Source organism: Centruroides vittatus, unplaced genomic scaffold, assembly GCF_030686945.1.
Source record: "Centruroides vittatus isolate TY-2023 unplaced genomic scaffold, ASM3068694v2 contig_726, whole genome shotgun sequence".
NCBI lineage: Eukaryota > Metazoa > Arthropoda > Arachnida > Scorpiones > Buthidae > Centruroides > Centruroides vittatus.
In genome coordinates this window covers 2,524,299-2,538,308 of record NW_027122463.1, presented here as the reverse complement: position 1 = coordinate 2,538,308, position 14,010 = coordinate 2,524,299, and the positions used below count along the sequence as shown (strand labels likewise).

Here is a 14,010-nt window from a genome sequence, read left to right as displayed (position 1 = left end):
CATAAGAAAGAGAAGCTACCATTTACAACTGGTGAATAATCCGATTGGAGTGTTAGGTGGCAAACGCGGGAGACTTTCAGTTTGTGGCATTTCGGACTCGTCCGCGTCTTGCACCATCGTCACTTTCGGCTGAACAATTCCCGATGATTTAGGGAGGACCCAGGGATAATCACTCACTGGTCCTTGACTTCGGAGTGCATAGGGGTGTGCAGGTGGCGACAGGGTCGGGGGCTGATCAGCCTCCGCTTCTCTGGTGGAGCTCGCGATATTTGTCTGTCTCTGCTGCAATGATTCTAGAATAATCTCATCCCAGGGGTCGACTGGTTCTATCTGTGGTTGGGCTACGATTTGGGGTGACAAATTTATGTCTTGCGCGTTTGTTTTGTCTTCTCTCGCCTCTGGTGGTGCAAATTCTAGCCTAGCGATCGCTGGTTTCAATCTGTTAGCATGTGTGTGCAATTTCTTTCCAGATTGGATGTGTTGTACTATGAAATCTACGGGACTCGTCTCTGCAATTATTCTGTATGGACCGTGCCACCTAGGGGCTAATTTCCGCTTTAAACCGGAGGGAACAACTACTTCGTTCACGAAAACTCTATCTCCGATTGAAAATTTATAGGGTTTATTTTTGCGCTGATGATATGTGTTCCTATCATTCGCCGCTTTCTCCGCGTGCTCTTGAGCTAACTTGTGAGCTGAGGTCATCCTCGCTTGTAATTCGCTCGCATAATTTTCGCTTATATCATATCGGGGTCTATTGGGTTCTGTCACTATGTCAAAAGGATAAGTCGGATCGCGTCCATATAAAAGGAAGAAGGGTGTTTCATTGGTGCTCGAGTGTACCGTTGTGTTGTACGCAAAGAGAGCATAGGGGATCATCTCATCCCAATTTCTCTGATCCGCGTCAACATAGTGCGTTAGAATGTCGATCAATGTTTTGTTCAATCGCTCGACCATTCCGTTACATTGGGGGTGATAAGCTGTAGTAAGAAGCCTTTCCACGCGTAGTAATTCGCAGACCTCCTTCATGACTTTAGAGACAAAATTTGATCCTCTATCTGTGAGCAATTGCTTTGGGACTGAATGTCTAAGAATAACTTGGGTGACGAACGCTTTCGCCACGGTTTTTGCGGTGATATCAGGCAAAGGGATGGCTTCTGCCCATCTAGAAAAATGATCAATGAAGACTAATAGATACTTGTTGCCGTTGTAAGTATTAGGAAGGGGACCCTGGATATCCAGCGCAGTGCGTTCGAAGAGTCTCGATACTCGAGGGAACGTCTGCAGCGGGGCTTGATGTCCGTGTTGGGGCCTTCTCCTCATTGCACATTCCTGGCAACTATCACAGTAATGCGTAATGTTTTTGTTCATCTCAGGCCAAAAGAATTGTGTCTGCAATTTTTTTTTCATTTTTTTCGCGCCTAAATGTCCCGCACTTGGGATATCATGAAATAATTTTAAAACATAGTCGATCATGATTTTGGGTATGACCAATCTATCCCATTTTTCGTTTCTCTCGAGATTTTCTTTCCTATGATAGAGAGTATCATCCGCGTCTAAATAATAATTCCTAATGTCTGAATTTGTTCCCTGGGAGAACGGGTCTCCCTTCAGTTGTTGTCTAATCTGTTCACAAAAGGGGTCCTTTAATTGCTGCTCTTTTATTTGTGCTTTACTGTATATCGGTTGTATTTCGTCTATTTTCGTTATGGGCAAGCGGCTCAGCGCGTCAGCATTCGTATGCGTTTTGCCTGGTTTGTGTATGATCTCAAACTGATATTCCTGGAGCGCTAGGTTCCAACGACTTAGTCTAGAACTTTCATCTCTAACATTAATGAGCCATTTAAGGGGTCTATGATCTGTGATAATTTTAAACTTTTTTCCATACAAATAGGGTCTAAAATGTTTGATTGACCAAATTACAGCTAGACATTCTTTCTCTGTGGTACTATAATTCCTCTCGGCTGGTTTGAGCAACCTGCTTGCGTAAGCCACCGGAAGTTCTCCACGCGCATCTTCCTGCGACAACACCGCACCTATCGCAGTGTTAGATGCATCGGTTGCCAATATGAAGGGGCTATCGAAGTCTGGTGATCGTAGTAATGGGGCTGATATTAATGTTTCTTTTAACCTTTCGAATACTGCTTCATGGTTCTCGGTCCAATGGAATTTCTCATCCTTCTTCAGTAAATCGGAAAGGGGTTTCGAAATCCTTGCATATTGAGAAATATGTCGCCTATAGTAACCTGTCAATCCTAAAAATGCTCTAACGTCCTTCTCACTTTGTGGTCGGGGAAAATTTTTAACGCACTCTATTTTCGTTGGGTCGGGTCGGATGCCTTCTTCCGACACTTCGTGTCCCAAGAATTTTATCTGTCGTTTCAAGAAACTGCATTTTTTGGGTTTAAGTTTTATCCCTGCACTTGCCAGACGTTGAAAGACCAATTCTAAGCGCTCTAAGTGCGATTTGACGTCAGAACTAAACACTAGGATGTCATCCATATAAACCAGACAGATTTTGTGTTTTAAGCCCGTTAGTATCAAATCTGCAAGACGTTGGAAGGTTGCAGCTGCATTGCAAAGTCCCATAGCCATGCGGTTAAACTGGTAATGCCCTGACGGGGTACTGAATCCTGTCTTTTCTTTTGAGTCTGGGTCTAATGGTAACTGCCAATATCCACTTAGGGTGTCCATCGTGGAAAAATATCTTGCCTTTCCTAGTAAACTTAATGACTCTTGAACAAGGGGCAAAGGATAAGGATCTATTTTTGTAATTTTATTCAATTGACGGTAATCTACAACCAATCTATAGCCTTGCGGCCTCTTAGCGACCAATAAGGCCGGTGCTGACCAAGGGGAGGTAGACGGTTCAACCACCCCACTTTTAATCATATTTTCTACTAAATCGTCCATTATTTCTCTTTGCGCGTAAGGGATTCTGTATGGGGCACGACAAATAGGAGGGTTATTCCCTGTATCTATTTTATGTTCTATTAAATCACAATAGCCCAAGTCGAAATCATCTTTCGCAAACACGTGTTTATATTTGTATAGTAGGTCCAATAAAGGGGTTAGTTTGTCTTTTCCTATTTCGTTAAGGTTAAACAGATTTGCAAACTGAGCTCTAGTTAATTCATTTTCATTTGATCGCATCATTTCATTTCGCTCGGCCTCTTGCTGTGTTTCTTGTTCCGCTAAGACAAAAGTTCCTACTTTACTTCCCTTATTGATTTTTACAGGCCGCGTTTTTGTATTTAAAATTCTAACAGGTATTCTACCTTGCTTCCGGGTATTTACTAATGTACTCGCAACAAAAACTCCTTCTCTTTCAAAGGGTGTAGGTTCAACTACTCCTATCTGATTTGTCGCGTGTGGATGGACTTTTCCCTCTACAATAACCTCTGATCGCGGAGGAACGACGTAATCGTCTGTTAACGTCACTTCCTTTGGGATGTCCTCTCTCTGCTCTATGCTATTAACTGCTGTTTGTTTTTGTTTTTCCCGTCTTAAATTTCGCTTATTCTTTTGCACCCGTTTGTTTTTCTTTTTCATTTCCGCGTTTTTTCTAATTTTATTGTCTTTATTACTAGCTAAATTTTCATCATTTTCTGACGATGCTCGTGTCTTTGAGTTAGCCTGCTCGCTATTAACTTCAACGTTTTCCTTTGGTTTGGAACTGTCGTCGGTTTCTTTTATTTCGGTTAAACCCGCAAAGGTCACCGTGTCTCCTAACGGGAAACTAAGCTTCGCGTTCTTAACCGAGATTGTAACATCGTATTTTTCGAGAACATCTCTACCTAAGATTCCATCATTAGGCTTAGTAATCTCGGGGTTTACTACATAACAATCGTGGAAGAAGATCAAACGCCCGATTTGGAGCTTTAACCTGAACTTTCCGAATGTCTCGATAACATGCCCGGTAACGCTAATTAACTCTACTGCTCTACTTTCAGCGCGCGGTAATTGTGTTATATCGGGAAATAGGGCTCTAGAAATTAAAGTGACAGCTGCGCCTGTGTCTATGGTCAGCTGAAGCTCTCTACCTTCTACCTTGCAAACCATTGTACAAGGAGGCAATTCTGTACTCCTTGATTTATTGATTCCTACTAATTGGGTTGCATTCGGACCTACCGATGGTTGATTTGTTTCGAAATTTTGTTCTCTAAACGTAACCGACGTGACTCTGTCCGAGTCTCGAGTTTGCCTATTGTCCACTGGACTATTTTCCGATGCGGGCAGCGCTAAAAATCGAGGGATAGCCACGTTATTCGGCGCGCGCTCCATCTCGAAGATGCTTCCGGACCAACCCAGACCATAACATGGGGGGTAAAAGGGTAACGGAACACCTTGTCCATTGTTTTCGTATGCAAATTGTCTAAATTGTGTAGGGAAAAAAGGTGTCGGCTCGGACCGATTCGTTCTAAAGGGGTTCGGCAGATTTCTAACGGGGTTTTGCCATTTGGGTGCTTCTCGACTCTCTCTCCACCTCTCGTGATATTGAGGAGAAACATTTCCTCCATACCACTCGAGGGGTGTTGGCGTGGACTCTCCGTGTCCTGCCCAACTAGGGTTCCTTGAGTGAAAGTTTACAAATCTACTCCCACTTCCTCGCCAAGGGGACATCAAACCTTGTCCCCAGTTCCGATTAGAAGGGAAGCTGTAGCAAGGATATCGCGCGCGGGGTTGTCCTTGCGGGGCAGCGGGCTGTGATCGCGGGGGAAATCGATATGCTTCGCGGCGCGGGAGGCTCGGGGGATAACGCGGATTTCTCGTTTCATTATTTGCCCTTTCAGTTCCTTGTGTCCGGTTAACGCGTGAGGGTTCCTCTCTTGGGGACTTATTTGTAGGCTTGGGCGCTGACGGTTGATCGAGTCTTTTTCCTAAGGTTTCTAATTGCGTCGACAGTTGCGCGATTTTTGCATCGAGAGCCGATTCTCTCCGCGAATTGACATCTTCTGTCTGTGCGTGGTGACTCTCTACTGCATCGTCTATGCTGGCGACTACATTTCGCGTTTTTCCCACTAGCTGATCTATTGTTTCCTCGCGAATTGCTACTCTCAGCGCTTCCGCAAAGGTCGGAGGGTCATGGGTCATCACCTTCCTCTTTAGTTTATCGGACAGTCCATGCAGGAATTGGACACGCAATTTTTCATCCAGTTCCTGTTGCTGACAGCGCTTGATAACTGCGTTTTCCTGTTCGTTTGCGCCTGCATGCTCTATCATTGTTGTGCTGGCCAGACTTTGCAATCGGACCGCGAATTCTTGTGCCCTTTCGTCTCTTCCCTGCGCGCACGCGTGAAATTTCTGGACCCTAATCGAGTAAGGCTCTTGATCAAATCGAGTGATCATCGAGCGTTTGAACTGCCCGAAGTCGGTCACGCACTTCATACTGAGATCGTGCCACGCAAAATCTCGAGCTATGCCTGCGAGCTTGCATTTCGCAATACTCAAGCACTGTCTAGGCGTCCATCCTGCTAGACTCGCGATCTCTTCCAGCGTGTCGAAAAAGTCCGTGACACGTCCTGTTTCACCCGCGAAGGTCGGGATCATTCCTCCGAACGCGGAAAAGGAGGAAAGAGAACCGCTATTGCCACCGTCCCGAGGTCGCGTAGGGACACTTGCGTCTGCCTCCATTTTTCAACCCACTTTGGAAAAAAAATTTCTCTTGTCAGCGTAACTTACGGAAATTTTGGTGGGATTAAAATATCCCAAGCTTCTGACACCAGTGTAAGTTTGCCGACCTTTAGGGGGGAATCGTTAATCCCGCGACAGGATGGTCTAGGGTCGTTCGCGTGTGGGTGTAAGGGAGGATGACACAGACAATAAGTGTCTCACAAAGAAACCCGTTTATTTAAATATAAAACAACTCACACTATGCACAGATCGTTACAAAGGTGAACGTTCGAACGTTTTTGTGTCGATGTGTTTCCTATCGTCGCTCGATAGAAGGCCCCGGGGCAGCGGCGGGAGCTTGTCGGTTGGCGTCGGCGGACCTTTCGATGGACACCTTGGAACACCTCTTGTCTCCCTTGAAACCTCTCGGAAAAGTCTCTTGTCCTTCCAATTCGGCGATTACTTCAATCTCCCTTTTTCGTATTGTTCATGTTGATTGGCTCCACGTCCTTCCTTTCTCTCTTCTCGATTGGTCCCTCGCTTGTTTCCAAGCGAAAAACGACCCCTGTTCGAGTCACGAGAAAGAACCACCTCGACAAATCTACTTGACACCCTCCGTTTACTCAGGTTGGAAAGAATTGATGGAACTTTGAAACTTGCGCTCATATTTTCCCCATTGTTGTCTAATCTGAGAGATTTTTGAAATTTAATGCTTCGATGTGATGTGTTCCTTTTCATAATTAACTTTTCCCTTTTTCCTAATTTTAATGATCTAAATTTCGTATACGAGCGACTTGTCAAAGGTCCATCTATACTGGAGGACATTCGTCTACAATCATTACTCATTACAATTATTGCGTTTTATTTTACATTAGGCCTTTTTGTCTTTCGACATCTTTCTCCTTTTTTTTCATGCGTCGCGGTTTCAAATGACTAACGCGTCAAATCCGATCTTTGATCGGTTTTTGTCCCTTTTAACAATGGACGATTTTCTACATTCGTTTTAACAATCTTCTAATATAAATAATTAATGTTAACCCGTTTTTGGGACTTCACATAAAGTCTCTAACTGATATGTTTGTTATTTCCAGGACAAAAGGTTTGTGATGGTGCCAGTTTTATACCATGGAATTCTGTATATAATTGTATCACAAGAAGCAAGAATTACAAGGAACTTATCTTGGAGTTGAAACCTGCTAAATTCTTGTTCAAATATGAAATAAAGTGTTTCTGTGTTTTTTGAAAATTATACCTCATGTATTTCTCATTTCAATACCAACAATACCACAATTCAACTGAAATCATTTGAAAAATTCTGCATTTTTTTATTCTAGTAAACAATTTCATTTTATTAAAAATATAAAATCAAAAACAAAAAGTTCTATAAATATAAATTACATTACTCTCTTAAGAAATAAAGAAATTTTATAAATCTGCCTCACCTCTTTCTTTATCTGAAGTATATACCAATCTGAATCCTTCACCTGCAGAAGTACCATATGCATAGTATAAAATATAAGCATTATAACTGTTAGAATCTATTGGAGCAGGTATAACATGTCCACATATGTATCCATCGAGACCATAATAAGGTTTTGTTTCATTAACTATCTGAAAAAATACAATAATAATATCAAATTAAAAAATATATACAGCTATACTCCATTATCTAAATCTAATGCATTCATGAAAATTATTTAAATATTACAAATCAGATATCAGGAATATTTTCCCATTATTTCATATGAGAAAAATTTAACTTGCTCTTATTTTAAAGGCTTTAGATGGCACATCAACAATAATCAATGTAATGAAATAAGCCTTCAATTTCCAGAATAATTCTTCAATTTAAATATTGTGAGAATCCAGGGGCTGCTTTCTCTATAAATTTTTAACGAAAAGATACATTTTAGAAACTTCCCCTTTTATTGTCCATTTCCCACAGTGTTAAAAACAGGAAAATATCAAACGTTAACTTAACTGTCAACAAGTCCTTTCCCTTCACATCAACTCACAAAATTATCGAAAATATGTTAAAACAATCAATTGTAAAGTGTGAGAAAATTGACACTTAACTTAGTCCATGGGGGAAATTTAAAAACAATCAAAGGAAATACTAAACCTTCAAATCAACTTTGTTTAATTTTTGTCGTCCAGCTATGACACCTTTGATGTGTCATTGCTGCCAAACAAACGATCATCTGACCAAATTCCCACACCAGATGGGAATATAATGGCCAGGCATCCATTCATCGGGGCAATCATACTACAAGGAGCTAACTTTTTACTTTATGTTGTCTGCTCCAACGTAAACAAGTTCCTATGGATTTATCTTTAACTTTGTGAAGGGAGTACATGTCATCCCAAGCATCTCCCTGGATAATTAGCCTAAGAGGTTACATCCCCTGCTGCACAGAGGTATGATATATGACTGATCTTATCTACACACTCTCTCTCTTTCTATCTCTCAAGCAGAAATATTGGTAGGCATAACACTTGCTTGATAGTAAAAACACTCTCAAGTGATTTGTACTAGATTGAGGGAACTATATTCCTCGCACATAGATTTATGTCTGTAACCTTTAGTTTTATTAAACTTGTTGAATTTTAAAATGGCTACTCTTACTCGTGGATTGCTGGAGCCTTATTGATGACCTCACAAACCCTTTCCACTCGATTCATTGCCCTCCTATTTTGATACAGCCATCCAGTGACAATGTGAGTGGGTTGGTAAAATCTGCTCACATTGTCACTGGATGGCTGTATCAAAATTTACCAACCCATTGCTGATCAAAGAGGTTTAGAGTTTGACGCTCTACCCTTGGCTTCTCACAATTGCAGTATGTATTGTAGAACATCTTATCAGAGATTTGGATATAAGAAGTTTGTCTACAAGATCATTGCTGTATACAAATATTTTAGAATTTAACATATTTTAAAAATAGCAGTTCAAAAAATTGATAATTACATATGGCATGCTATAATTGAATAGGGAAGTGTGAAATGTTTTGTACTTACCAAAGCTTTTACAGACCCCCCCACCGCAGGTCAAGTTGGTCCATTGCTACTAGGTTGCCACCCAGTTGGCATTGGTCCAGTTTGACCAGCTATTTTAAATTAAGGCCAATAGTCATCAAAAATATTTAAGTATTGCAAAACAGTTTAAAATATAAAAACAATTATATTTTAACTGAAAAAAACATTATATATAATTATTTTAATATTCAGTAAGTTTATTTATAATTATAAAAGATTTTATTATGATGAATAGACGGTGCTGTAGTATATTAAATTTTCAAAATCAATTCACGCAATTCATGTTTGTGCTAAGTCAACTGCCATTTGGTTTTAAAAATTGATTTTTCAAGATGAACAAATCTAAATATTCATCTATTTTTCTTCTTCTTGAAAAAATGTTATTCATGAAATCATGAAAATGTATTGTCTAATTAAGATCTAGGTAGTTACCTAGATTATCATCAATCAATCAATACTTTATTAATATACACGTATATACATCATATAGTTTAATACAGTATTAGTTAATATTAACAATAGAGAACAGTTTCTCTGTTTAGGGGGAGTTTTACAAATTATTTAGGAAAAATGTAACTAGAAATAGTAAATTTAAATTTAAAAATATAGATTACAAATTAGTACTTATTTTGATTAAACATCAATTATGTTTACAAATGTAGTGAGTCATCTGCTTTCCCACGACAGCAGATGATTGCACAAACATTAATTTTGATTTGACAAATAGTATCGTTCTGCAACTTTTATAAAATAATTATAAATTTTATATAAATCCGTTTTATTAAGATTTTTCAGATTTGATTTAAATTCCAGTTCTGAATTAGTTTGACATATTTGGTTTATATTATAGTAATTGCGTAATTTTAGAAGATCTTTACAGCTTTGAATTAAGTGGAGTAGTGAAAATTCTTTAGATTTGCATGAAGGACAATAGTTTCTCGTTAGGTCGATATATTTATTATTAATAAACACAGAATATTTATTTAAGCGGAGTTGAATTATTAGATGCTTCACATTAAGATTTATTGGTAGAAACATATAAAGTTGTAAGGATGGAATTTGCAATAGTTTAATATACCATGAATGATAACTGCTTTGATATAATGAATCTTGATCTCTTTTTATTGCTTGTGAAATTGCAGAATCTATCAGGAAGGAGTAACCAATTTTCCAATCATTGATATTATCATTGAACAATAGTATTGATGTACCAAAATTATTTAAAATATGATTTAATTTGTATTGCCATAATTGTTTGAATTTTTGATCTTTACTATGAATAATATTTTGATGGTGAAGATATGTTATTGTGCTATCGTTTTTAAATTTAATTCTATAGTAAAATTTAATAATACGTTTTAAAACAAAGGGAAAAAACCAAATTCTATTTACTTCATGTCTCACAGCGTAACCTGGAGTTGTTCTCTCCAATTGAAATAGTTTGCGTAAATAATAAACATGAAGAATTTCTAATTTATATATATAATCCAAACTCCATATTGGGCTTGCATAATATATTATTGGAACAATTGTTGAGTTAAATAGTTTAATATGAATTTTCAAGTTTGTAGTTTTTAACCTAGAGCATAGAAATAACAAATTATCAATAGCTTGTTTTGCTTTTATTTTTATTTTATTAAAATGTGCCCTAAAAGATAAATTCCACTCAAACCTGACTCCCAAATAATCTATTTCATTTACCGTTTGTAGAAGGATATTTTCATGGTATATTTTAGTATTATTTTCAGATATCTTACAGTTGTTACGAAATATAATTATTTTCGTTTTGGAAAGATTTATTGTTAAATATAATGATTGTAGAAATTTATTAAGTTGATTTATTTTCCTTTGTAGTGAAAATTTTGTTGGAGCCAGGAGCACGAGGTCATCCGCAAAAAGAATATAATGATACGTTCTATTTCCTATTGTAATTCCATCGGTTAGTTCAGTAAATAGACGATCAATACCAATAAGATAGAAATTAAATAGATATGGAGATAAGGAATCACCTTGGAGAACTCCACGACGTAAATGTAAATTTTGAAAAATATTGTTGTCTTGTTTTATCTTAATAATATAATTTAGATACAATTTTGAAATTACTGAAGTAAATCGAGTACTTGCACCACTGGATTTGAGATTATGTATCAATAAAGGCACATATATTGAATCAAATGCTTTTTGGATGTCGATAAAAGCAGCATATATTTTCCTATGTTTTTTTAAAAGATAGAGTTGAATTATCATTAATAAAGTAAAAATTGCAAGTTCGGTTCCTTTATTAGTAGTAAATGCATATTGAAATTCAGCTTCCAGACCCATTGTTCTAGTCCATAACTTAAATTTATTTGCAAGAAGTGAGGTAAAACATTTTCTTATTACTGGTAGTAATGCTATTGGTCTATAGTTGCTGGGAGAGAACGGATCACCCTTTTTATATATCATTGTTATAATGGCTGAATTCCAGGATTCAGGAAAATACGCAGATTTGTACATACTATTAAATAAATTTAGTATTATTATTCTAGAACTAGTTGATAATATTTTTAAGAAATCAATAGGAATATTATCACATCCTGGTGTTGTCTTGCTTTTTGATTTCCCAATAACACTCTCCAACTCAGTTAAAGTCGGAATCCAGGATATCATCATAAACTTTTATGCTTGTGTTTAACGGTATTTCCATATTAATTTGTGGAAATCTATTATAAAATTGTTTCCAGGTATTAAAATCTATTGTAGCAGTATTCCCATTTAAGTATGATTTGGGCCGAAATCTTCGTATTGTATTCCAGAATATGCTGCCATTATTGTTATTTTTAATTAAATTTTGTTCTATTTTCCGAAAATAATTTAATTTTTTAGTTTTAAAAAGATTATTATACATTTGTTTAGTTTTTTTATAACTGTTGAGGTTAAATACTGTTGAGTTTTTCCTGAATTTTTTCAATGTTGCTTGTTTTGTTAATTTCATTTTATAACAATCTGAATCAAACCATTCTTGCTTAGGTCTAGCATTTTTATTTATACATTTGTATTCATTTAATATAGTTATTATTAAATTATATATTTTTTCACTATTAGTACTTGTAATTTCTGGAATTGCTTTAAGTCATTTGTCAATCTCCCTCCGATATTTTGAGAATTTATATTTTATTTTTGAACTATTTATACTTTGCTTATTAGTTCCTTTTGTTGAGGATATTCGAAATTTGGTTATTGTGGGAAAATGATCTGATGCATCCATTAATGTTGTCGTAAATTTCGTACAGTAATCCAGAAGTAGTTCAGAACATATTGTAAAGTCAATTGTTGATTTCCCCAAATGAGTTAAACAAGTATATTCCGCAGGAAAATCAGGTTTAATACGACCATTCAATATATAAAGTTTATTTTCTTTTATGAAGTTTAGCAGCTTTTTCCCCAAATTATTAACCTGTTTATCCTTTGATACTCGATTATTACTAATTAAATGATTTGGTCCCTTATATCTAGAATCCATTTCCTCACCAATTCGAGAATTAAAATCACCCAATATAATAATATATGGAGTTATATAGAACCATGATTCTATAACTTGAAAGATTTCATTTAAAGTATTTACATCCCCGGGAGGAATATAAGTTAGTAATATCATCATTATTTGATTATTCTTATTTAATTCTTTGTTTCCAATTATTGTGATGAGAAGTAATATATAGTTTCTTGATTTTTTAACTTGAATTATTTTACAGTATTCCCTTTCCATCAATAAACACAAGCCGCCACTTGGTCTTCCGGGGCCAACTGGTTTACTTGCAATTGAAGATTCAATTAAAAATTTTTTCGAGAAATTTGTAGTATAAAATTTTTCCGTTGTTATCCAAGTTTCCGTTATACCAATAATAGCCGGATTATATCTAATATGCAAAGAATTGATAACTGAAGTTTTGTTTTTTAGACCTTGACAATTCCAATTTAATATATCAAAAGAGCAATTATTATTAGGTTTATTCAAACTTTGGGTTTGCCTTTGATTTGTGTTATATCAACTTCCCAAAACTATCGTTTTACGGTAAGGTAAAAAAGTATCAGCATATACCAAACTTTTCAGATTAATGTTGTAAGTAATTTTCTCAGGTCCTGATATTAAGATATCATTATGTAGTTTAGCCTGTGCATTCTGTTTCCGTATTTCGTGTAACACTGGAAGTAGATTTTTTCGTCTTATTCTTGTATTTTTATTAAGATCTGGGGATATTTGAGAATCTCTCCAATCTTCTAACTGGTTTTGCATTTTTTTCCGAATAAAAGCAGAAAAGATTCGATTACGAAGTTGAGTATTTTTAAAAATTACTTTAGTAGTAATTTTTGGTGATTTTGTTAACTGAATCACATCTAAAATGTCCTCTTGAATTATATCACAAATTTCCAATAAGGAGGTAATGAAGTTATAAATTTCTTCTTTAGAAACAGGTTTCAAATTAGGATAGTTATATATTATAATATTACTACGATTATTGTCATTAACTAAAGAATCTAGTCTATAATACGTCAGGTCCTACTCATTTTGCATAATGTTTATTTGCTGTCGTAAATTCGTAATTTGTTCCTCCAATTCTGCCTGTTTTTCCTTAGCTTCGTTCAAATTTTCATGAATTAAATTTAATTCCTCCTTAAAGTCTTTTATTTGCTTAAAAAGCTTATCATTAGATGTTTTTATTAGGTTAGATATCTTATTCCATAAAATGGCAGATGAAGTGTCCAATAACTCATCCGGGTTATTTAGTAAAGAATCAAGTACATTTGGCTCACCTAAATCATCTTGAGTATTGCGTTGGTCTGATATTTCATTAGTTTCCTTAGCCTCCAAATTAGTGTCTTGTAGATTTTTATCCGGTTGTAATTTGTAGTCAGTAATTAATCGGGAACTTGTTGCAATATCATCATTACGTTTACCTGCTGATTTGGTTCTGGTGAGCGGTGGTCTTCCACGTTTAACTGGAGAACGTTGCATTGCCGTTAGTATTAAACTTGTTGTTAATTTTATAGTCCTATAATTATTAGTTCCTTTCCAAAATCAAATTTGATTAAATTAATTATTTAACTCAAAAAATTTATCACAGATGAAGTGAGAAAAAATTTTCATCAGCAGCGTCAAGAGACAAATACGCCCCCGTTACCTAGATTATTTAATTAACAAGTTCTAGCCTGATATTAAGTCTGGCTTTATCATTTGGTTATTATTATATTTGAAATTTAATTCAGTTAAAACTGTTTTAGACTGTAATTTTAAATTATGTTAAATTTCTAAAATATTCTGAGTAAAATATTGTAACTTACCCAAGGATGTCCATTTTAAATGGATGAAAATGATCAAAT

General features: G+C 36.1%; 1 protein-coding gene across 1 annotated transcript in view; it reads right to left on the bottom strand.

The window, feature by feature from the left end:
• LOC136980838 (cubilin-like) overlaps nucleotides 1-14,010 on the bottom strand; it is a 292,841-nt gene that overhangs the window by 69,366 nt on the left and 209,465 nt on the right. Inside the window, 1 exon segment of the mRNA XM_067277042.1 lies at nucleotides 7,056-7,224. Coding sequence (XP_067133143.1) covers nucleotides 7,056-7,224 — 169 coding nt within the window.